Raw genomic sequence first — 21,563 nt, forward strand, 5'->3', positions numbered from 1 at the left:
ACACACGTAGTTAAGAATTTAATGTAGTAGGAACAGTAGTAATAACAATGCCTCATATTTCTAACGCAGCATTCCAATTAGAAATGTGCGGCCTCTCTGTGGCCTGTCTCATCTGTCCTTCCCTGGTGTCTCTGAGAACGTAAGGCTTCACTCACTCTGCTTTACCCGTGGGGTAATGAAGCCACGAGCAGGCGTGAGCTGGGGCAGGTTTGGGACTAAATCCTTCATCTCCGGCTTTTCCCTCCCATTCGACCTGGGGCAAATGCCAGATTTGTACAGTTTCTGCATTCTGTCCCCTGCTGGCTTGCCGTGGAATTGCAGGCTGTGTCCTGCGCCTAGGCCACCCAGCACTCTCTGGAATCCGGAGCGAACATTCCAAGTGCCCCTAACTTCCACAAGCTGTTGACTCCAGAGCCTCCTTTTAAATGAGCCACTAAGCTTCCCTAGGCCTTTGTCCCAGTGAGTGCGAATAGGTAACACAAACTATAATAAACGCCACACCTTGAAGAGCAGGCTGAGAGAACAGTCTCCTACCTGTCTTGGAAGGAGCATGGCCTTGGTTTTGAAATGATTCCTGCCCTCCGTCCACGTCACTGGGGTCATCTTTGAAAGGCAGCTGCTCTTTGGAAAGGTCTCTCCATCCCCACAGAGTGCTACTGTGTAAAGTTTCAAGGTTGAGTTCAGCTCGAAATCCGAATTTAATATCATGTGGGATCGCAAGGAGGAAAGCAGTCGGCCCGCCTCCTTGCGGGAGACTTGGGAAGGATTCGGTATTGCAGCGCGTGTGTTTCCCGGTCCCGAGGAGCGCTCTGGAGTAATCGGGTCGCCGGTCTGGTCTCTCCCTGCCCCACCCCCTCTCACCTTTCAGTGTCCGTCGGGTTTGAGTACGAGACCTGCCTCAGTCTCATCCTGTGGGAGAAGAGGACCGCCCTCCTGCAGGGCTTCGAGCTGGAGCCGTCCAACCTCGGGGGCTGGTCCCTGGACAAGCATCACATCCTCAATGTTAAAAGTGGTACGTGAGCCCGCTTCCCCTCTCAGAGACAGCCTAGTCCCTCCTCTGGAGCCTTCCCTCCAGCCTTGACATTTAATCAATAGTCTCTCCCCTTCCCGCGGCCATTTTTCATCACATGCCCCGATACTCATAGGTTTTCCCGCCTTATCTTGTTCAATGTCCAAGAATGTTGGGCTGGTTCTCCCAGACTGTCCACCTTGGGTACCTCATGATCCTTCTTCAATGATCTCTACAAGTGTTATCCTACCCAATACCCAGCCTTGGGGCTTGCCTACCCCATTACAGCTCTCCCAGCATCGGGGGAATTCAGGGAGCTCCCCACCATCACAGTTTCCTGTGGTTTCTCTTCTCCATGTCGCTTCCCTTCACCCCAAGTGTCTCCCACCCTGGGGAGATAGTTCAGTTGGTTAGAACATTGTCCTGATACACCAAGGTTATGGGTTCAATCCCCAGTCAGGACACATACAAGAATCAACCAATGAATGCATTAAGGGGTAGGACAACAAATCGATGATGCTTCTCTCCCTCTCTAAAAAATCAGTGAATAATAAAAAATATTTTAAAGAGAAGAAGCGTCCCCCTACCCCAGAGCGCCGTGGTAACCACGCGCGTTGGCGGCCCCGCAGGCATCCTGCACAAGGGCACCGGGGAGAACCAGTTCCTGACCCAGCAGCCCGCCATCATCACCAGCATCATGGGCAATGGGCGCCGCCGCAGCATCTCCTGCCCCAGCTGCAACGGCCTCGCCGAGGGCAACAAGCTGCTGGCCCCCGTGGCGCTGGCTGTGGGGACCGACGGGAGCCTCTTCGTGGGGGACTTCAACTACATCCGGCGCATCTACCCCTCTCGGAACGTGACCAGCATCTTGGAGTTACGGTAAGCAGCCACAGGGGGGGCCTTCTGTGGTGACGTGGCTCCCTCCGCTGCGTGGCTTCACTGGGGAGAGGGTGGTCGTGTTCGGGCCTCTCCGGAGAATAGAGATTCCCTATGCTGGGCTGAGGTTTGAAACCTGGGACCAGAATCGAACTAGGATTTGGGGAGACGCTTTGTGTGTCTATGAGACACCGCACCCAGCACAGGGTATTTGATACAGGTGTCCACAGCTGACCCACAGACAAGGGTGAGCAGTTTCAGTCGTGGTGCTCGGGGTGGGCCCTGGGCGGCTGTGCATTATGAAGCCTCCAGACACAAGTCTAACACAGGCACACAGTGAAGGAACTTCCACCTGGAGCTGTCGGTCCATGTCTGTGGCTTCTCAAGTGGCTCTTCTTGAAAAACACAGGCTCCCGGAGCCCGTCCCCAGAGGTGCTGGTTCAGGACATCTGCGGGAGGGCTGGGCACCTTCCGTCTTTGACAAGCTCTGTAGTGGATTCTGAAGCATGTCGAAGTCTGGAACCCGCTGACACTGATTTACTGAGTCACACGTTAAATTGAGGCCCTCTCCGGGCTAGCTCTCTGTGAGTTCTCTGGCTCTTCGTACTTTCACCAGGACGTGACGTAGAATCACCGGGCATAGGCCCTGCTGGGTAACTTCTGCCCGCCGTGGGAGAGTCGTCGCTTGCTACCAAGTCTGAAGTTCAGTGTCCTCTGTGCTGGACAAAATGTCTGGGAAACTCTCTTCCCAGGAAACTTGATTCTGGGCCACCAAGCCTAGAGAGGGCTCTGGGAGGAAAGAGAGGAAGATGAAGTCGATAAATAAGGGAAAAAATTAATCAACAAATACAAGAACTGTGCCAGGGACTGTCTGGCTTGGGGAGGGGACAGCGGGAGCAAAGTCCTACTTGTCGTGTTTGTGGTCTCATAAGGAACTTCAGATCATGTGGACAAGGAAAACATAATTTCAAGTAGCCTTCCATGCTTTAAGGGAAATCTAACAGGGTCAGAGATGTGGGTTCGTGGGGCCAGAGGCGGGGTGAGGAGGCTACATGAGGCGAAGTGGTCAGAAGGACCTCTCGTACTAGGTGACATTTGATGTGGGATCTGAATGATGGGTCCGCCCATGTGATGGTCTGGGGGAAACGATTCCAGGCAGAGAGAAGCCGTGCAAGAGCCCTGAGGTCGGCCGCTAACCTGGCTCATTGAAGGGGCTGATAAGATCCCACATGGCGGAGGGTGGTGAGCCCAGGAGAGCAGGTCTCGGAGGAGGGCAGAGAGCTGGGTACGGTCTCACTGATCAGCTGGCAAGTATCAATCGTGTTCTCGTGGCGAAGGACAACCGTCGGGGGTTGGGGTACAAAGTGGGGTGGAGTTGACGTGGTCCGATTTGGGCTTTTTAAAGATGACTCTGGCTACTGTGTGCAGAATGGACTGTCGGGGCCATAAGACGAGGCTGTGGCAGGTGTCCAGGCGTTGAGTGACGGCGATGTGGACTAGAGTGGTAGCAGTGGACATGGGGAAGTTTACTTCTGAGATAGGAATAAACTGAGATAGGAATTGTCGATTGATTGGGTTAAGGAGTGGGGACAGAGAGAGAGAGAGGAATCAGGGGTGACGTTGCCTAGGGTTCTGACCTGAGCAACCGAGGGAGTGGTGGTCCCTTCTGGAGCAGCCTCAGCCACCAGGTGCGGGACTTCCATGAGGCCCCTTCTGGGAGGGAGATCAGTGATCAGACCCCCAACAAATGCAGCTGAACATTCCTGGGAGCTGAGGCTGTGCCAGGCCCTGGGAGAAGTAAAAAGAAAGGAGAAAATTGCAGCTCCACCCCAAGAAGGTTGCAATCCCAGGGGCCCAGTGGGCATTTACGGAGCATGACGGTGAGCCACACCCATGCTGGGCTCTGAGGTCCAGACGGGGATGAAACCCAGGCTCCAAGAGCACCCACTCGAGGGTGAGATGGGCAGCCGGGCAAGCAAAGGCCGTTTAAGCTGCATTCTAGAAGAACCAACTGTAACCATCCCAGAAAGACAAAGAAGGAGGCCATGTGAGAAAGAGGGGTATTGACCAAAACATGAACAAGAGGGAGACGGAGGCAAACTGGAATAGGCCGGACAATCCTCAAGCTGCCGAACGGTCAGACCAACCCCTTTCTCTAGAGCCTCCCCTGGCCAGCTCATTCCTTCCAAAGACGTTCATTTCTTTGTCTAGCCCAGAAGAGCCATCTTCTTCTCAGGCACCCTGCAGGCCCTGGAGAGGCACGGGAGGAGGCGGGGAGGGGGTGGAGGCTGCACTGTGCTTTTCCACAAGGGTCACATCTTTTAATCTGGCGCCGGACCCCTCTGCCTCACCTTTGTCACAGCTCTTCCCGCTCAGGGCGGAGGCAGCACGTGCCAGCTGTGTCCCCACCTGTGAACCTTGACTCCCGCGGCTCGGTCTGCTTGGAGTACCTTCTCTACCTAACCTGCCTCTTCCAGACCACCTCTAAGGCTCAGTTGGAGGGCCCCTTCTTCTTAGAAGCCCAATCTCCTTAGCAAAGGCAGCACTTGTCTGGGTCGCTTCACTCTGCTTTTCCACAAAAGCCGACAGCCGTCACTGCCTTGCTGCTTAGTGGTTTCTGCGTAAGTCTCCACACAGGGTCCGATCCACAGCAGCAGCTCAGGACACGTTGCTGGAGCTGAAGGAGACATGGACTAGTGTCCTCCCTCCTGTTGGGATTTGCGCTTGGCTCCACATCCCTCGAGTTGTAGAGGCCCTGACACCAACGGTAGCGGCGAAGGGCCCACTCAGAGAGAGCTATGCCACACCCACTCGGTGGCCTTGACCCAGCTGGAGGGCGTGGGACTACCGACTTCCCTCCACAGCTGGGGGTAGGGGCGGTTCTTTTCTCCTTTCTAACTGCCTTTGGACCCGTTCTTGCTTTCATCAGCCAGGTATCCAGAGACTATTAGAAGTTAAGCTTTTACAAGAACACTGGTTTGATTCTTCTTTTCCTCCCACTACATACCTGAAAACAAAGGGCTGTCAATCCCTGCTCTTCAAAACAGTAACCAGCCACGGGAGGGAGGAGGGAGGGGGGAGGGGGGAGGGGGGAGGAAGGAGGCAGAGGCCTGTCTTGCTTGTGTCTCTTCTCCACTGCGAGCTGGCGGCTGAATGCTTCCACTTCGGGAGCGGGTGCCCTCACACGTCTCACTTCCCCACCCCAGGGCGGAGCCTCCCTCGGAGCAGGAGTTCACTAGGACTCGCCCCTCCCCCTCCCCCTGTGCTTCTCCCTCCCCCGGCCCAGCCAAAGCGTGCAGGCGCCAAGTTCCCCGCACCGGAAACACCTCTCATGCTAGGAAAAGCCTTCTTCTTAGGAAACGGGTTGTCACCCGTACGGTCCAGTGCCACCGGCATTCGAGACCTTTTCAACACTCGTGTCTCCCCGAAAGCCTGGCCTCACTTTCCAGAGCCCATTTCCCTCCTTGCAACGGTCGCCATCCCCAAGGGGTCCTTGGGGAACATGAGCCCCGTGGAGCAGAACAAATAGGTCCGCCGCCAACAACTCCGGGTGAATTTCTAGCACAGAGAAATCTTCCCTCCCTCCCCAGTTTGAGGCGCTCTCGGGGACTAGACCCCAGTTCAGGGCAGTGTCTGCCAAGGGCTGGGACAGTGCCTCTCCGCCTTTTCTCAACTTGGCCCCTTTAGTAAACACGAGAAGCTCACACTTTACGTAATGTTTGCAATGCTAACTGTTTCTTTTCCAAATATAAAGTTATAATATTTAATATGGGTTTTTTTCCACTGGAAACACTTCCCCATGTTGAGATTCCGATGGAGCTGTTGGGGCGGGTCGGCGCCATCCTTGCCTTGGAGAAGAAGCCCTTCAAGGGAGGGAGCTGTCCAGCCGGGATGTGCTCGTGCCGGAGAGGATGCGGCCTGAGAAAGGGGGAGCCTCGGAAGGGAGGGCAAGGGCAGCGGGAATGGGACCAGGCCAAGACAAGCTTTGCCCCAGAGTTTCAGCCGGGACAGGCCCTGCTGGATGCCAATGGAGAATGTTAAGGAGGGCTGTGGTTCTCGTTAGAGAGCCACCGCTTTCCCTAAATAGGCAGGGTACAGACACGGAGGTCAGGAAACCAAATATAACACAGCGCCCAGAATAACAATAGCCCTGCAAAATTCTGGACAGTTCCTGGCACCGTTTTCAAAGCTCTCTTACCAAAGACAGATCTAGGTTTCCGGGGGCCTGAATCGAATGCAGTTTCAGAATGAAACTGAAATGACTTAGGACCAGAAAAGAAACCCAAGCAACTGCAAATTTTGAAACGCTGACAATTACTAATGTCACAAAATCCAGACACATAACATACATTTTTTTTGTTAGCGAGCTACTGTTACTCTTCCATGATACTTGCTTTCCTACATTCTTTGGTTGCATCCTCTTCGACCATCTCTTAACATCGCAATGATTCTGTAATGTCATTATCTATACAAAGAGGAGAGATTCAGCCTTTCCCTCAGGATAGCTGGTCAAAATTTGCTTCAGATTATTGATGAATTAGAAAATTACCTTTTACCTCCACAATTGATTATTGGTGATGCTGTGGAAATTGCTAGAATTTTAAATGTTGGGAAAACTTCATCAAGCTTCTTTCATGGTATTTCTGGGCATTTCAGGTTTTCTTGTGCAATAAATGATCTACATACGTTTTGAGCCAACACTCATTAACCAGTTTGTCACTGATGTCCTGATAATAGTGACACAGGACTCCTACATAAGGCATTGCACTTCCTGTAACAATGCAGCACAATGGGACAGGACCGTTCCTGAAAGTCATTCCTACCCGGAACGTCCAGCAATGATGTAACAAGGAGGAGTATGTGGGAGTCCCATAAGCCCATCTCCCCAAAATGAAACTAAGTGTATCCCAACTCACTTTTGTTAGTTAAAACTAAAACAAATACACACACACACAATGTGGCCATTCCAACTCCACCCTTTTCTGTAGCACAAAAGGAGTCGGAACAGAAAGCCACGACAGCCAGCTGCAGCTTCGTGATTCCAAGTAGAACACGAGGAACTGGAGCCAGTCCAGAGCGAAGTCCGCCCAGCCTCATTCCTGCCCTCCACCCCTCAAGGACCCATTTGCCCAGTCCTGCTCTCTCCAGGGCTCTCTACTAAAACCAGCCACGTGGAAGTCCAGTCACATCCATGTTTACTTACTTGCATGTACAACCAAGATAAGCACACACACGTAAATCACAAGACAGCCTGATGGGCGCTCTGCAAGGCAAGCGGATCGTGCTTGGAGGGACCCTGGAGGTTTTGCAGAGCAGTCACTGAGACTCCACAGTGTGAAGAGCTCATCCATCTCAATTCTTGAATCTGAGACACCCCTTTGTCCTCACGCGTACGCCTACAGGGTTGGGGTCTGTGAGGCCACAGACAGACGACCAAGGCCCATCCCTCATAAGAAGGGCACCTGGGTTTATCTGCAAAGCCTGACTCAGTGATGCTGTTATTCTGGTTTGTTGCCTGCTAAGCACCTGCCCTGCTAATGGCCTGGGGCTGCAACAGCAGTGACCTCGGCCTTTCTCCAAAGCTCATGTCCCTGTGATCACTCCGACTGCACTCTCAGGGCCTAGTCGCCCACCCCTGCCCTCCCTCTTCTCCCAATGTAGATATTATATTAATCAACTTAAAGCAGATGTTCTTAGGCAAGAAGTAGGTCAGGTCTGCAGACCCAAATTCCATCCAGTCTTTTTACAAAATCTTGACTTTAAAAAGAAGTGGGATAGATATTGCAATAATTAAGAGCCAAATATGACTACCACTGGTAGCAGATAACATTTCACTTTCATTAAGCAATATAAAATAGACACGCGAATCCCCAGCTGCCACCCTGACACACCAGGCTTTGCAGAATGAATCTTAAATTGCACCATGTCAGTCAGAGCTCAGGAGTTATCAGCATCATTTAATTAACTTTTTTTTCTTGCAAAAACTAACACGTTGGAATAAAATATAAAAATGTAATCCCTGTGCAAACCCACCACTAATGATGGCCCCCAGCAGGGGCCTGAGCGGCACCTAAGCAGGAATCAGGGCTTTAAACCCTCTTTGTTCTTTCCCTGAAGTCTCCTCCATCAGCCAGAAGCAGAAGAGGGGTCAGGGCTCACTCCACCTTGACCCGGAAGCCTCGGGAATGGGGAGCATCGTCTTAGCTTCTGGGCCTAGCTTATCTCTTCCTTCCTCCCTAATGTGGTTACGTTGCAGGCACTCACCTGTCCAAACAGCCGTGTATTTCTGTTCTCAAGGGAAGAAAAGAGCAGAACTTTTACCAGTCTTTGGCTCCGATGACAATAGGACTCCATTACCTATGCACTTCATTTAAAAAGAATGCACGCTTGGGGTCCCACACACACACACACACACACACACACACACACACACGTGGATGGGGAGAGGGAAGGCAGGCAGAGCAGGCGTATGAGGAAATGGTTGAGATTCTCAGTGCTTAACAGAGTGTTTGCCGAACTACAATGGGGTGTGAGCAGGGGCCCTCCTGGATGGTACTGACTGTACCCTGGAGTGCACCAGTGGCAAGTAGGCGGCACAGGTGGCACCAGTGGCAAGTAGGCGGCACAGGTGGCACCAGGATCCCCCCTCAAACCTGGGGCAGATGTTACAGATGAGTCACAGCACCCTTTGTGGCTGCCCTTGAATTTGGCTTCAGAATCTTTCTACTCCACACTCCCAGCAGCCATCACCACCAGTGAGTGCTGGCATTAGACAGGTAACCTCCCTGCCATCCCTTCATTAGCCGGAGGACCTGTTGCACCTGTTGCCACCTGTGTGCTAGCTGCATCACTAGTCCAAGAATCCAAGCATTCTTGTCTATATTTTCCAATGACCAGGAGGCGTCCCGCATCAGGGACTCTTCCCAGGAAATTGAGCCAGACGCTGTCAGCTAGGAGGGGGAAGAGGGGGTCCCTTCATACAACAAACAAAAATTTGATGTTTGCTTTATTATCAGTTCTTCAGCTAACTGTTTGTTCTTTTTCCTTCTGTTTTCTTGCTCTAAAGAAATAAAGAGTTTAAACATAGGTAAGACGAAACTCTTTCCCGTATAATTTGATATGGTTCGTTTGCTTCCTTGTGTTTGCTTTTTTGTTTCGTGCTTCTTGTGTGATGTTGTGTATTTTTATGTAGCAAATAGAGTAACTTTTTATGTGCTGATTGTGTGTTGTGGATATGATAAGCTTTAGCAATTATGAAATGCAGTCAAAAACGCAACCACATAAGCTGACAGTAATTAGAATTTCCGGGAGATGCAAAAGCAAGATAATGAACCCTCGGCGAACTTTCATCCCAACTGCTCAGTGCGGTCTGTAATTGGGCTAACAGTTGAGGCAAACTTCTGGCTTTTGTAAATTCTGGACTGGGTTCACAAAAGCTTTAATGAACTGGAAACGGGTCAAAAACTCATTTTCAACTCACTAATAATTTTCCCCTGGATATATGGTCAGTTAAAAAAAAAACAACAACAACAAAAAACAAGTTCGTTGCCAATCTGCTGGTCAGAATGAATCCAACAGTCGAACGCATTGGGGATTTTCAGGGAGTTCAATCACTCTTTAGTATGAAGGGTGTCGACCAAATACTTTTGTCTAAATAGCCTTTGTCATTCAATCGCTCCAAGGTTATCATTTAAAACCACGCTGGTACCATTCACACGTACAGCACACAACACACGCATGTGTGTCTCTGGCTCTGGGGAGCTGTCCCTTACAAAGTTAGGACAACTCCAGGTTGCCCCTGGGCGCACTGAAATGGATGTAACATGCGCTTTCTGGAGGAAAAATGGCCTTACTTTTACTTGGAAGAAGAGAAAAAACCAAGCAATATATTTTAATCCTCGAGGGAATGCCTCTCTCCTCACACCTTGAAATGAAACGTGGGAGGGGCTTCAGCATGTTAGGTCAAAATTGGACAAAGGGTGGAAGCAAGCTGTACAAGATCATCCGAGACAGTGGGAGGGTCATGCATCGGGGGGGGTCCCTTGCCTCCTTCTTCTCAGGCACCCCCAAACTGGCTGGTTATAGGCACCCCAACTGGGTCAAATAAAGCAGCAGCAGCAATGCACTGGAGGGACGCCCCTGCCCTTCTAACTCACCCCATTTGCCCTTTGCCATAGCCACAGATGTCGAGGCATGGCTATCCAGCTCTCTGAGCTTCTCTGCAAGAACCTTGGCTGGAATGAGAAAGAGGCCATGGGGAGCAATGGGACCCCAGCAAGCACTCACCCCACACCCTCCACTGCCTGCTCTCTGCCAGCGATTCCGAAAAGCCCTCTTGGATCAGGCTCCCTAGAAAGTCCAGAAGTAATTATCTTGCTCATAGGTAGGCACAGATGCGCAGTGCCCTGATTCTTCTGCTGCTCGGGCCAGCTACTGTTCATTCAGTAACCAAGTACAGCGTCTAATTAAAAATGGCATGGCTTTTTCCCTTTCTGCCCTAATTTGTGTATATGGGTATTCGCTGAAGGCTTAGCAGCCAAAACTAAGAAGCAGGAGGAAAGGAAAGGAAAGGCATCCAGGTAGCCTCTTTCAAACTAGTTATCGAGGCTGGAATTTCAGAAAGACCTTGACTTCTAGTTCAATTATGTGTCTTAATAGCAACCTGAGGAGAAGCTGGAATTAAAGATGGTCTCGATTCACAAATTGTTCCTAAAAATAGTTTCCTAGTTCTTTTCTTCCGTAAATCGGGAAGAGCCTAAATGGTGATGTTTTAATTAGTAATTTACCAGCTAATGTCTATGGGACAAATGCATCCAACATCCTCATCGCCCTCACCTACCCTTCACCTCTCCCAGCTCCTCTCTTCTCTCAATTCCAAACTACAGTTGAAAAATAACTGAAAAAAAAAAGCCTGTGTCCATTTTAGACATAAGGCACCAAAACCTACCTGCCATACTAGGCCAGAGAAGCGCTTATGGCTTGCATCCTAGAGGCCTTGATTTTAATAACCAGCATGGGGAGGGCACGAGCGCCCACTCTGGTCTCAACCTCCAACCAGCGGCAGACAATGCAAAGGGAAGAAACTGTGGGGTTTGAGCCCAGAGGGATGGGAATAAATGGTCTGACCTGATCTCTTCATCACAAGGAATCTAGGACCCAGCGGAGCCTAAAGGTGACCCTAGGGTCTCCAACTGGGTCAGAGTTCAGTTGCGAGTCTCCCGTGCAAATCTTACTCTGTCCTAGTCGGCAACGCCCAGGCCACCTGCACTCGCAGCTGAGAAAGAGTTCTAGGTCTCTGCGGCTTAAAGACGTCTTCCCATGCCATCCCGCACCCTAAGGTGTTTATCTCCTGCTGTGGCGTAGGGCCCTGGCCCATCCTGGTCCAGGCCTATGACCTCACTGTTACCCGAGATGTAAAAACTGCATCTCCCATGCCAGTAATTCAGACTCTGGACCTGGTATCAGCAAGACACAGCATTTCTTCCCGTGACATGCCCACTTTACTCAGATCTGCACTGGGCAGGAGCTGAGGCTGAGGACTGGGCATGACGGCCCTGGGGAGCCCCCCATGACTAAGTTGGGAAACATCCAGGGGGCCCCAGGGCTAACGATCCAGTTGCCTGGAAGCACTGAGGAAACGGACTGGAAACAGAACATGGTCCTGCGGCCGTGCCCCTCTGCCCCCTTGAGCGCATGGAACCCCCGGGGTGGGGGGGGAGCACAAAGGAGGCTGGCGCACAAACACAAACACAGAGGCAGGGCCGGAGAGGGGTCCTTCACACCAGCGACGGGAACCAATGCTCTGTCGGCAGTGACTTCTCTGATAGCGCAGATGTTAAGCCCAATGAGAAGCAGGTACAAACCCATGATAGGTGAGAACACTGAGTTATTCTGGTAGGTTCTTTCCAGTTCACTAAAGTGGAAGGGCATTAGAGATGGTGTTACTGTCTTGCTAGGGTTTTCGTCATCTCTTCAAAGCCGCGGACCTGCTGCTTAACCCCTTCCCATTTCTCTCTGTGCTTCCCTACTAAAGCAACAACCCAGCCCACAAGTACTACTTGGCAGTTGACCCCGTGTCCGGCTCTCTCTACGTGTCGGACACCAACAGTCGGCGGATCTACCGAGTCAAGTCTCTGAGCGGAGCCAAGGACCTGGCGGGGAACTCGGAGGTCATGGCAGGGACTGGGGAGCAGTGCCTGCCCTTCGATGAAGCCCGCTGCGGGGACGGAGGGAAGGCGGTGGATGCCACGCTCATGAGCCCTCGAGGTAAGGCCCTCGCCCCAGGGAGAAAGCCCAGAGAGAGCCGGCCAGGAGCGGGGCTTGCTCCTTCTCGCTGGAACCCAGCTAGGCCCAGGTGCTTGCAAACACAGCTTTCCCTAGAAGGATTCGATGCTGAGAGATTGGTTTGGCATGTGGGTGTTTCCTTAAAAAACGTATTCGTTTATTTGAATTCAGCTTTCTTCACCCACCTATGCCATACCCTGAAAGTGGGATGGATTGCTCCTGGAGATTGCTGGCTGCGGCCAGTCACAGGGTCAGAAGGAACTCGGGCTCCAGGAGCCACAGGGCCACTAGCTGTGTGGACTGGAGACAGAACAGAGCCGGTGGGCAGCCCCCAGCCAGCCCAGGTGTTCATGTGAGACGACAGTGCACGTGAAGTTGAAGGCACAGTGCCTGACGTTGAGTAAATGCCCAATAAAAATGGGTATCGTTTCCAAGGGCCTGCGATGGGTGGGAGGAGCTCGTGGAACCAATGGATCTCTTTTTGAAAAAGGCCAAGAGATAGTCAAGGTAAAGGACCAACCATCTGAAGGTCCAGGTCTTCTGAGAATTCTCAGTTCCCATGAAAGCAGCCAGGAAGGAGTCCTGGGGGTGGGCGTCGGAATGGAGATGGAAAAGAAGTAGGAGCTCCTGTCTGCACCTTACCAGGGGAGCGCTGGGGCCGGCGTGCCCCCAGGGCACTGATGTGCTCAGTGGAGTCAAGGCTTAATTGGGAGTGCTTCCTGGAGGATGTATTCTGAAGTGTGTGCCTGCAGGAATCATTCTTTTCTCAACCTCATTGTTGCAATCAGTTGTGATGGGTAGTCGAGTAATTATCACCCATAATTTTGCAAGCTATGAACTTGGGAAATAACTTCTTCCCTAAAAAGAGCACAGGCAGCCCTGCCTGGTGTGGCTCAGTGGACTGAGTACTGGCCTGCGAACCCAAAGGTCACCGGTTCAATTCCTTATCAGGGCACATGCCTGGGTTGCATGCCAAGTACCCAGTTGGGGGCATGTGAGAGGCAACCAATCAGTGTATCTCTCACACGTTGATGTTTCTCTTCCTCTCTTTTTCCCCTCCCTTCCCATCTCTCTAAAAATAAATAAAATCTTTTTGTTAAAAAAAAAGAGCACATGCAAAGCTATTTCCCCATTCATTCATTTGCAGCCTAAGGTTTGTGCTTCAGCTGGGTGGTTTTACAGCCAGCACCCAGGAATAATGCAGATCTCAGCACGGTACTCCTGAAAACCGCTGCTCCGAGGGTAATGAGCCACTCAGTGAGGTCCGAGAAGATGATGCCCAGTGAGGCAGCCCCAACCGCCACCCCACAAGCCCTGCTTCTTGTCAAAAGACACACTCCCACTGTTTGTCTTGCTCAGGTATCGCTGTAGACAAGAATGGCCTCATGTACTTTGTGGATGCCACCATGATCCGAAAGGTCGACCAGAACGGAATCATCTCCACCCTGCTGGGCTCCAATGACCTCACTGCCGTCCGGCCACTGAGCTGCGACTCCAGCATGGACGTGGCCCAGGTAGGACACTCTCTCTCTTTCATTTCTCATCACCAAGCCACACCTGGTTCTTGCCCTGATATTCTCACCAGCAACCTGTTTGAGTGGACTAGGAAGGGGGAGCTAGAGATGGAGATCACAGGTGGGTGTACAGAAGGCTTGAGATGAACTAGACAGCAAGGCGGACTGGGAAATGTCAGGTGGGAGTGACAGAGAGAGAGAGAGAATTCTGCTCAGAAAAGTGGAGCAGGTGGCATTCTCCAGCCGTGGCCGATTACAGGGTAGGAGCCACTGCGTAATTACCTCCCTTCTCCGTGATTATTGCAGGTTTGAGAAGGTACCATACACTGTTATGTGTCGATCGGAACTTCTCTGTTAATCTGAAATGATTGCACCCGCACTATATAAACCTTTCTTTTGTGCGGTAATACCTGGACCAGAGCCCTCTGCAATATTCCCCCAAGTGAGATCCCTTTAGTCCGGGCTCCTGCAGTAGCAGAGCACACACACAGGGTCGCTCAAACGTACAGCGTAAGAAACTGGACTCTACTATACAGGTTCTAAACAAACTGGAATACCCGTCTACCCTTCCTGTCAGGGCCCTTCCAACCCTCGGCCAACCCCGTTAAGTTCAGCTTGAGTTCTGCAACAAACTGACAGCTTTCAACTGAGATTTTCATTTCAAATTCTGCAGAGAAGGAGTATGTTCTGTCCGGTTCATTTTTTTCGGCAAACACTCAAGTTGCAATGCGCTGGCCAGCCTGGGCAAGCCCTGCCCTTGAGTCGGGGCCACATTCCAAAGTGCATGGCTTCTTTTTGTGGATTCGATAAAGGGGTCTTCTTAAAGTGAACGGAGCTGCCTTAGGCCCGTGCCTTGGTGAGCAGCGTATGGCACCTTAGCCCCTTATGCAGTGAACTACCTGCACTGCTATACGGGACGGCTCTGACCCTAGTCCACCCACCTGGGGCTGAGAAGAGAATCATGGGAGAGCTGGTGCCCTCCTGTAGCCACAGCTGATGATACAGGAGGACACGGTTGTTACATAGTCTCTTCTTCTCCATCCTGCATAGTCCGCATGGGCCGTGGGCGAGTGGTTTATGACAGGCATGTCTCCATACAGTGTGTTAGTGAAAAAGTCCTTTCCACCCTGGCATGAAACCAATACAAGTGTCCTGCACAGTTAAACTCTGGGCATGTTAGAAGCCGTTGTTTCATCGGATGCCGTGTCACCCCCAGGTTCGCCTGGAGTGGCCGACAGACCTGGCCGTCAACCCCATGGACAACTCCCTGTACGTCCTGGAAAACAACGTCATCCTGCGCATCACCGAGAACCACCAGGTCAGCATCATCGCGGGGCGCCCCATGCACTGCCAGGTCCCGGGCATCGACTACTCGCTCAGCAAGCTGGCCATCCACTCCGCCCTGGAGTCGGCCAGCGCCATCGCCATCTCTCACACCGGCGTCCTCTACATCACCGAGACGGACGAGAAGAAGATCAACCGCCTGCGCCAGGTGACCACCAACGGGGAGATCTGCCTGCTGGCCGGCGCCGCCTCGGACTGCGACTGCAAGAACGACGTCAACTGCAACTGCTACTCGGGGGACGACGCCTACGCGACCGACGCCATCTTGAACGCGCCGTCCTCCCTGGCCGTGGCCCCGGACGGCACCATCTACATCGCGGACCTGGGCAACATCCGCATCAGGGCGGTCAGCAAGAACAAGCCCGTCCTCAACGCCTTCAACCAGTACGAGGCCGCGTCCCCCGGGGAGCAGGAGCTGTACGTCTTCAACGCCGAGGGCATCCACCAGTACACGGTGAGCCTGGTCACCGGGGAGTACCTGTACAACTTCACCTACAGCGCGGACAACGACGTCACCGAGCTGATCGACAACAGCGGCAACTCCCTGAAGGTCCGGCGGGACGGCAGCGGCGTGGCCCGCCACCTGCTCATGCCCGACAACCAGATCGTCACCCTCACCGTGGGCACCGGCGGCGGCCTCAAGGTCGTGTCCACCCAGAACCTGGAGCTGGGCCTCATGACCTACGACGGGAACACGGGCCTCCTGGCCACCAAGAGCGACGAGACCGGGTGGACCACGTTCTACGAGTAAGTCCGTGTCCCCGGGAACGTGTTTCCCCGGGAGCGCGCGTCCCGCCCTAGCCCGCGTCAGAAATGGCCGCCGCGTGGCGCTCAGAAATGCTGGTTCACGTGGTCCTTCCAACCTCAGTGTCTGCTTATGGCCCCGCGGCATTCCTGTCCGCTCCCCGGACTCCCAGACCACGCGCGCGATCGGGTCTCTGACGTGGAACGTCCTCCCGGAAGAGCTGGGAATTCTGATTGGCCGCTTGCCGTGCCGGGGTCCGATATCGGACACGCACAGCGCCCCCTGGGAGATCGAGTGTTGATTAACCTCGCTGATTATTCCTGTTCGCCGTGCGAACGGAAATTAGAACCTAAAAGGCAAGATCCTGGCGGGGGGCCGGGGGGGGGGGCGGTCCTGTAATTTGCCAATAGGTCCAGCCACGCGCTTGATTGCACAGACAGGTAGATGAACTCTGAGTTTCCTCTTCAGCGAGAGCAGATCAATACAGATAAAGCGCTAGGTATATTAAAAGATGCGAGAGCTGGCCATATTTCCCCTAACAATTATCTCATACTTAATAGTCCCGCCGCTTGTTTTGCCAGAAAGCTGTTTTCCCTCGTTGCTGCAGGCGGCGCTTGGTCGAACCGTCGGCCGCTGCGGGTATTAACCAGTGGGGTGCTGGCTGGAGGAAACTGCTGAGGCCCCCTTCTGCCAGTTGCTGGCGGAGACTGGGGTGGGACTTTCAAGGGTCTGGCTCTGCTCGATGGTGGAGGGTCTAGTTAACCTCTGCCTATTTGGAGTCCTTGCTTGTTTTCTGTCTAGGTGTTCCTGCTAGCCGGGAACTGAGTAAGTGAGGGACGGGTTGTCAAAGAGGGAAAGGGGGACAGGAGAGGAACATTGGTGATCACTGCTACATCCTGGAAGGTTCACTTTCTGATTGTCCTGACAATGGGTTTGGGAGAATGTGCAGGGAGCTGTTGCCACCTGCTGGAAGTTTGCTGTATTGCAGAATTGCTTTCTAGGGCTCTGTCGTCTTTCTCTGGGCAAAGCTGTCTTTCTCAGACTCTGGTAGCATCTAAAATCCTTCAGGGTACAGAAACTGGATCCAACTTTATGGTCCAGTTCCTCTGTCCCCAAAGGCACCATCCGAGTGCCATCTGCAGCTCTCACACCAAGTTAGGTTAAAGCCGTACAGGGACCCACACGCCTCCTAGGTCTTCATCTTCTAAAGGCCCAGCACGTTTCAGAGGTCATGTGTGTGTTGGCTCACCAGGTTGGGGGAGAAACCACGTCACTCCCAGAAGGCCAGTCTGAATGAGGCCTGACTTACAGGCTGGAGCAGGCGTGGGGAGTCCCGTCACGCCTGCTGAATTCTCAGGCTGGGGAAGCACAGCCTGTCTCTGAATTTAAAACTACAACCAATCTCAATCTCTTTCCCTCTCTCTGTCTCTCTCCCCGCCACACCTCACCCCCTACCTTCCTTCCTGTCCCTGCCCCCCTCCCTCCTTTATTTTAGAATTTAACATACTCTATAGTTTAACTTTCAGTTTATTTTTGCCCTTTACCTAGCACGTACACTCATGAGGACGGGGATTTTCACCCATTTTGCCCTTAGCAATGCCCCCAGTGTCTTGAACAGCAAGCACCAGGCACACAGTACTCCTCGATAGTCACTGAATAAGCAAGTCCAAGGCGGCCTCCAGCACCACACAAGCCAAGGCTGGCCTGGTTCCATGGGGTGGCCTTGAGGCCCCATTGCAAGAACTCACAGTAACTTGCAATTACACGTAGGCGTGTTTGCAAAAAGACCTGAGTGTGCAGACAACCTCTCTGCGCTGGGGATGTCAGCACAGCTGTGGGCAGCCGACTCTCCTTTGAAAGCTAAAGAGAATGTGTTTTCCACCCCGTTGCCCCTGAGATTCTGGTCTCAACCCCAGTCCTCTGTACCGCGAACGCAGAATCTCCCACTCCTGCCCCTTCTGTTATAAGGAGTAAGACAGCCTGCCCGTTGCAAATGTCCGGGTAACACAGGGGATTGGAAGTCAGGCCTGGCCCGGGTCCCCCAGAATAAGCACCTCGCACAGTCCCTCCTGTGCAAGAGCTGGGGACAGCGTCTGTCACTGGGAGCGTCACTGGGCAGCCGTACCGAACACTCAGCACTGCTGTTTTCATTTTCATTGAGGACAATTTGACATATGAGATTGTATTAGTTGTAGGTATACAATATAATGATTCCATACTGCTATATATTATGAAACAATAGCTATAATAAGTCTAGTTAACCCCGATCCCCCTACAGCTGTAAAACACTTTTTTCTTGGGATGAGAACTTTCAAGATCTCCCCTCCCAGCAGCTTTCAAATATTCAGCACAGTGTTATTAACTGTGGTCACCATGCTGTGCTTTCCCTCCCGTGACTTGTTTATTTTGTGACTGGAAGTTTTCCCCCTTTGACCCCCTTCACCCACTACATGCACCTCCCACCCCCACCCCCGCCTCTGGCCAGCACCAATCTGTCCTCTGTACCTATGAGCTTGTTCGGGGTTGCGGGGGGGTGGGGCGCATCTTTCTCTATCTGACTTATGTCCCTTCACATAATGCCCTCAAAATTCACCCGTGTTCTCACAACGTTTTATTCTTTTTATGGCTGAGGACTATTTCGTCGCATTGTCTACAGCACATTTTCTACATCCATTCACACATCAGTGGACTCAGGTTCCATGACTTGGCTGCAGCGAACAAGTGGTACATATGTTTTCTCAAGTCAGAATTTTCTTTTCTTTTCTTCCCCCCTAATACACACCCAGAGGTAGAATTGCAGGCTCATCCATAGTTTGGGGGGGCAGCTCCATGCTATCTTCCGCAGTGGCTGCCCCGGTTTTCATTCCCAACAGCAGCGCACAAGGGTCCCCCTTTCTCCGCGTCCTCGCCACACTTCTCCTCTTGCGAGCTGCCACTCCGACAGCTGCGGGCGATCGCTCACTGCTGTGATGTGCGTTTCCCGATGATTAGTGACACTGAGCACCTTTTCGTGCATCGGTTGGCCATCTGTATGTTGTCTTTGGAAAAATGATTTTTCAGATACTCTGCCCCCTTTTTAATCAGATTGTTCATTTTTTTGCTATTGAGTTGTATGAGTCCTATATATTGTATGTATTTGGGGTATAAACACCTCATCGGATATATGATATGCAAATGTTTTATTTCGTCCAGTGGGTGTCTTTTCACTGCGTTGATAGCTCACTTTGCCGTGCAGGTTTTCAGTTTGCTCTAGTCCCACTTGCTGAGTGTTTTCCTTTGTTGCCTTGGCTTTTGGGGTCAAATCCAAAAAATCACCACAAAGACCAACACCAAGGAGCTTGCCGCTCATCTTCTTCTTCTAGGTACAGTTTACGGCTCCAGATCTTACTAACTTTTTCATCATTTAATTTCTGTGAGTAGTGTATAAGAGTGGACAAGTTTCTTTTTCCTTTTTTTTTTCTTTTTTCTTTTTTTTTTTTTTTTTTTTGCATGAGGCTGTCCAGTTAACGCCATTTATTGACAAGACTGTCTACCCCATTGGATAGTCTTGGCTGTTTTGTCATTAATCAATTGACCATGTATGCATGGTTTTATTTCTGAGCTGTTTTGTTCCATTGATCTGTGTGTCTGCTTTTACGCCAATAGCATACTATTTGATTACTGTGGCTTCGTCACACAGTTTGAGATCAGGAAGCGTGATGCCTCCAGTTTAGTTCTTTCTCAAGATTGCTTTGGCTGTTCTGGGTCTCTTGTGGTTCCATACGAATTTTATAATTGCTGGTTTCATGTCTGTGAAAAATGCCTATTCATTTTTTAATCAGTTTGGTGTTATGCTGTTGAGTTATGTGAGTTCTGTATGTGTTTTGGATATTAACACCTTATCAGATATATGATTTGCAAATATTTTCTCCCATTCAGTGGGTATCTTTTTTTTTATAGTTTTTTGCTGTGTGGAAGTTTTTTTCATTTGATGTAGTCCCACTTGTTGATTGTTTGATAAAAAGAAAACTGGAATTTTGCCCTGGCCAGTGTGGTTCTGGGGGCTGCAGCATCATCCTATAAACTGAAAGGTCGCAGGTTTGATTCTTGGGAAGAGCACATGCCTGGGCTGAGGGCTCAGTACCTGGTCGGGGTGTGTACAAGAAGCAACTGATCAATGTTTTTCTCTCACTTCAATGCTTCTCTTCCCATCTCTCTCCCTCCCTTCCCCTCTCTCTGAAATCAATGAACACATCCTTGGGTGAGGATTTTTAAAATTGGAATTTTGATAGGGACTACGTTCATTAAGTAATATGAGTTGACTGAGTGGTAATTGAGTCTGTTGCTTTGGGTAGTAGGGACATTTTTTAAATATCAGTTCTTTTACTCCATGAGCACAGCACGGAATATCTTTCCATGTATTTGTATCTGCAGTTTCTTTCATCAGCATCTTATAGTCTTCAGTGACAAGTCACTTACCCCCTTGGTTAAATTTGTTTCCAGGTATTTTTTATTCTTTTTGATGCAATTGAAAATGGGATTGTTTTTTAATTTTTTCTTTCTGCTAGTTTGTTACTGCTGTATAGAAATACAACACATTTTTATGTATTGATTTTGTTTCCTGCAACTTTACTGAGTTTATTAGTTTTCACAGTGTTTTAGTGACATCTTAGGGGTTTCTCTCTCTATCACGTCATATGCAAATAGTGACACTTTTACTTCTTCCTTTCCAATTTGGATGCCTTTATTTCTTTTCATACCCAATTTCTTTCCCTGGGATTTCCACTATTATGTTGACTCAAGTGGCATCTTTGTCTTGTTCCCTGATCTCAGAAGGAAAGCTCTCGGCTTTCTGCTGGTGCGAATGATGCCAGCTGTGGGGCTGTAAAGTAATAGATGGCCCCAATTGCGTGGAGTCACGTTTTCTTTTCTCTATGCCCACTTTGTTGAGTGTTTATCACAAATGGATGTTGAACTTTGTCCAATGCTTTTCTGAGTCTGTCGAGATGATCATGATGCGTATCCTCCCTTTTGCTAATGTGATATAGCACATTGATTGATTTGTGAATGTTGAACTGTCTTTCCATTCCCTGAGGGGAAAAAAAATCCCATTTGGTCTCAGTCTTCAAACATCCACGGAGCGTGACTCTGACTAGTTCACCCAGCAGCAAAATTTCTCACATCGCTGAGAGCAAGGAGCCAGCCCTGCATCCCTTTATCCCAGAGACATTGACCGAGCACCGTCCACATTTGCTTTTGTAGTCCCAGGCCCTAGTGACACAGTCCAGTGGGCCACAGTGGTTCTGGCCACAGGAACCCTCCTCTGAGATCCTGCCACCATCTCCATCATCCCAACCTGCTAACTTTGTCCCTGTCTCCAGTCCAGACGGAGTCACACCTGGAGGTTGGTAGTTTCTCCTTCTTTTTAACCCTCCAAGCAAAATGATCTTCTATGTCCCATCTTCCTCCCCATCTCTTCTCCAGTGACAACGCTGATCTGGGTGACATCAAAGGCCTCTACATTTAGACCTTGAAAAGAGTCTGCTTCCAGCATGGGCTACAAACCAGAGGGTCGCTGGTTCGATTCCCAGTCAGGGCACATGCCTGGGTTGCAGGCCCGGTCCCCAGTGGGGGCCACGTGAGAGGCAACCACACATTGATGTTTCTTCCCCTCTCTCTCCCTCCCTTCCCCCTCTCTAAAAGTAAATTTTTTTTAAAAAGTCTGCTTCCTTTTCCTGGGGCTTCAGGAAGGTGCAGACTTTCTGAATACAGTGGCTCTTCCAGAGCAGGGAAGTGCCCCCACCCCGGCAGC

The 21,563-nt window shown here is 51.1% G+C and overlaps 1 protein-coding gene across 4 annotated transcripts in view; it reads left to right on the forward strand.

The window, feature by feature from the left end:
- TENM2 (teneurin transmembrane protein 2) overlaps positions 1-21,563 on the forward strand; it is a 1,103,034-nt gene that overhangs the window by 1,052,225 nt on the left and 29,246 nt on the right. For all 4 annotated transcript variants that reach the window (XM_028528771.2, XM_036014378.1, XM_036014380.1 and 1 more), the window contains 6 exons: positions 869-1,012; positions 1,639-1,888; positions 8,952-8,972; positions 11,919-12,151; positions 13,529-13,683; positions 14,900-15,774. In XM_028528771.2, coding sequence (XP_028384572.1) covers positions 869-1,012; positions 1,639-1,888; positions 8,952-8,972; positions 11,919-12,151; positions 13,529-13,683; positions 14,900-15,774 — 1,678 coding nt within the window. The remainder of the gene's footprint in view (positions 1-868; positions 1,013-1,638; positions 1,889-8,951; positions 8,973-11,918; positions 12,152-13,528; positions 13,684-14,899; positions 15,775-21,563) is intronic.

This window comes from Phyllostomus discolor, chromosome 13 (assembly GCF_004126475.2).
Source record: "Phyllostomus discolor isolate MPI-MPIP mPhyDis1 chromosome 13, mPhyDis1.pri.v3, whole genome shotgun sequence".
Classification (NCBI taxonomy): domain Eukaryota; kingdom Metazoa; phylum Chordata; class Mammalia; order Chiroptera; family Phyllostomidae; genus Phyllostomus; species Phyllostomus discolor.